The sequence below is a fragment of the Sinocyclocheilus grahami genome, unplaced genomic scaffold, assembly GCF_001515645.1.
Source record: "Sinocyclocheilus grahami isolate Dianchi unplaced genomic scaffold, SAMN03320097.WGS_v1.1 scaffold452.1, whole genome shotgun sequence".
Lineage (NCBI taxonomy): Eukaryota > Metazoa > Chordata > Actinopteri > Cypriniformes > Cyprinidae > Sinocyclocheilus > Sinocyclocheilus grahami.
In genome coordinates this window covers 379316-381798 of record NW_015505631.1, presented here as the reverse complement: position 1 = coordinate 381798, position 2483 = coordinate 379316, and the positions used below count along the sequence as shown (strand labels likewise).

The 2483-nt window shown below is 38.5% G+C and overlaps 1 protein-coding gene across 1 annotated transcript; it reads left to right on the top strand.

Annotated features, from left to right (window-relative positions):
* Positions 1-240: 240 nt before the first annotated feature.
* Positions 241-1212, top strand: LOC107552509 (free fatty acid receptor 3-like). Its single transcript, XM_016234404.1, has one exon. It carries the CDS (start codon positions 241-243, stop codon positions 1210-1212), a length of 972 nt encoding a protein of 323 aa, XP_016089890.1.
* Positions 1213-2483: the final 1271 nt, after the last annotated feature.

The window sequence follows — 2483 nt, the reverse complement described above, 5'->3', positions numbered from 1 at the left end:
TGGTTTTAATTTTAAATAGTAGCAATTAAGAAGCTTTATGATTACTAGAAACTTCCAGGCAAGTGTGCTGGGGGACCAAACTCTGCAGGATGTCTGGTTCTCTAGGAGCAGGACTGGAGACCCCTGATTTATATTATTGACATTTTTCATGATTTTAACACTGCATCAAATTTCCAGGTTTGAAACGTCCAGCTCTACTGAAGCCTCCTCCTCCTGTGGACTGTATGGAACACAGCAACCATGCAACACTGTGATTATTATCTGTGCCTCACCGTCTACATCGTCACCTTCCTCACCGGCTTCCCCACCAACGTCTTGGCCTTCTACACGCTCAGCCGCAAGATTTGGAGGAAGCCGGCACCCATCGACATCCTCCTTCTCAACCTGATCATCTCAGACTTGCTCTTCCTCATCTTCCTCCCCTTTAAGATGCAAGAAGTGGCCAATAATATGGTATGGAATATTGAATACTTTCTGTGTCCGCTGTCTGGCTTTGTCTTCTACATGACCATCTACAACAGCACCTTCTTCTTGACCGCGGTGAGCGTGGAGCGCTACCTCGGCGTCGCGTTCCCAATCCAGCACTCCCTGCGGAGAAGACCCATCTATGCCGTGTCCGCCAGTATCTTCATCTGGGGGTTTTCCATCCTCCATCTCAGCATTGTCTACATCGTGCCCTACTACAACCCATCCGGGACGGTCCCGCCATCCCGAAACGTCTGCTACGAAGGATTCACCGACGCTCAACTCGAGATCCTCTTGCCCGTACGCTTGGAGTTGTGCATTGTTCTCTTCTGCGTTCCCTTGTTTATTTGCAGCTTCTGCTACATAAACTTCATCCGCATCCTTTCGAGGCTGCCAAACATCGGCCGACGGAGAAAGCTGCGGGCGATTGGATTGGCTTTGGGGACGTTGTTGGTGTTTGTGCTCTGTTTTGGACCCTACAACGTCTCCCATGTGGTCGGTTTCATAACCAAGTCAAGCCCAGCTTGGAGAGACAAAGCCCTTCTTCTCAGCACGTTCAATGCTTGTTTGGACCCGATTATTTTTTACTTCACCTCTGCGGCTTTTAGAAACACAATTGGGGCGATGGTGAGGGGCATTTGGGGTAGATGTTGGTGTCCACAAATCCTATGGAGCTCCAAGAAGGAGCATCCTGAAACTGAGAAAAACAGTCTGCCGAAACCACAAGAGGTCACAAACGCACTTTGACCAATGGTTTCATGTAGGCAAGGAAATGGCTGTGCAATTATTTTTGTACACAAATGCAGCATGGTAAACATTACTCCACTTCCTTGTAAGGTGACAGAGGTAACAAGGATTGCCAAAACAACACAACTCACGTGTAGAGTGTTATCTTAGTAAGAAAAGGAAAACACTGTAGCCAAACCTGTGTACATAAATGACCGAACTGAGTGTCGGCAAACAGAGGATAAACTTCCTTTTGTATAGTGTTTATTCATCCATACTGTGAGCTCATCTTTATAACAAACTTGTCATCATTCACTTTATTCAATATAAACAGAAAACAGTATAAGGACATTGATCACTGGGATAAACGAGCCGCATGTATGAAGGTCAACAGAAGCGCCGCTCTCAAACACGTCACGTAAATATTTGAAAGGTTTTCACTTTTAAAGGCCGATGCTTATCTGGGAATTGACAGTGTGGTTTTCTGAAGGTTTGTGTACGTGTTTGATGGAGGGTGCATGATAGAGACTTCTTAAATTTTAGTGTCCAGGAAGTGGCAAAAATTGCACCACAGACATTGATGGTGAGAGAAATGCAGAAAATGAGCTATGCGTATGCCTGTTATTCTTGACTGATTTAAAGGTGAAGTGTGTTGTTACTTTGATGTTAAAATAAGTAAGCCAATTTATAGATTGTTTCCCCTGAAGTGTTAAGACTGATCCTACTCATGTGGCCAAAATAAATAAATAAATAAAACATGTCAAATAGCCAAACAAAAAAATATACATTTTAAATTATTAAAAAAATATATTACTGATACACACACACACACATACATATATATGTAATTTTATCTTTTTATTTTTTTTATATATTTTCATTTTTTACAAATAATTTAGTTATATTTTATTTCAATTAAAAAAAAAGTATTCACAAATGTATTCACATATTCCAAAAATTAGAATTAAAAATTATTACTTTTTTTTATATAGATATTTTAATATAATTATATATAAAAAAGTAAACATTAATAAATAATAAAATAACAAATTATGAAATAATTTAATCATAACAACTTGAAACATGTTTTTTTTATATATTTCAAAATATACTATATATATAATTTTTTAAAAAGCATTTCTCTCTAGTAGGCTATTCTCATTTGAAATTACTGCTATTGTGCAATTCAAATTTATTTATTTTTGGCCCTGAAAGGCATTTTGAAATATATTTTTAAAAATATTTAATTTTTATTACAAAAAAAAAATATTGTGTGGTGCTTTTAAAACATT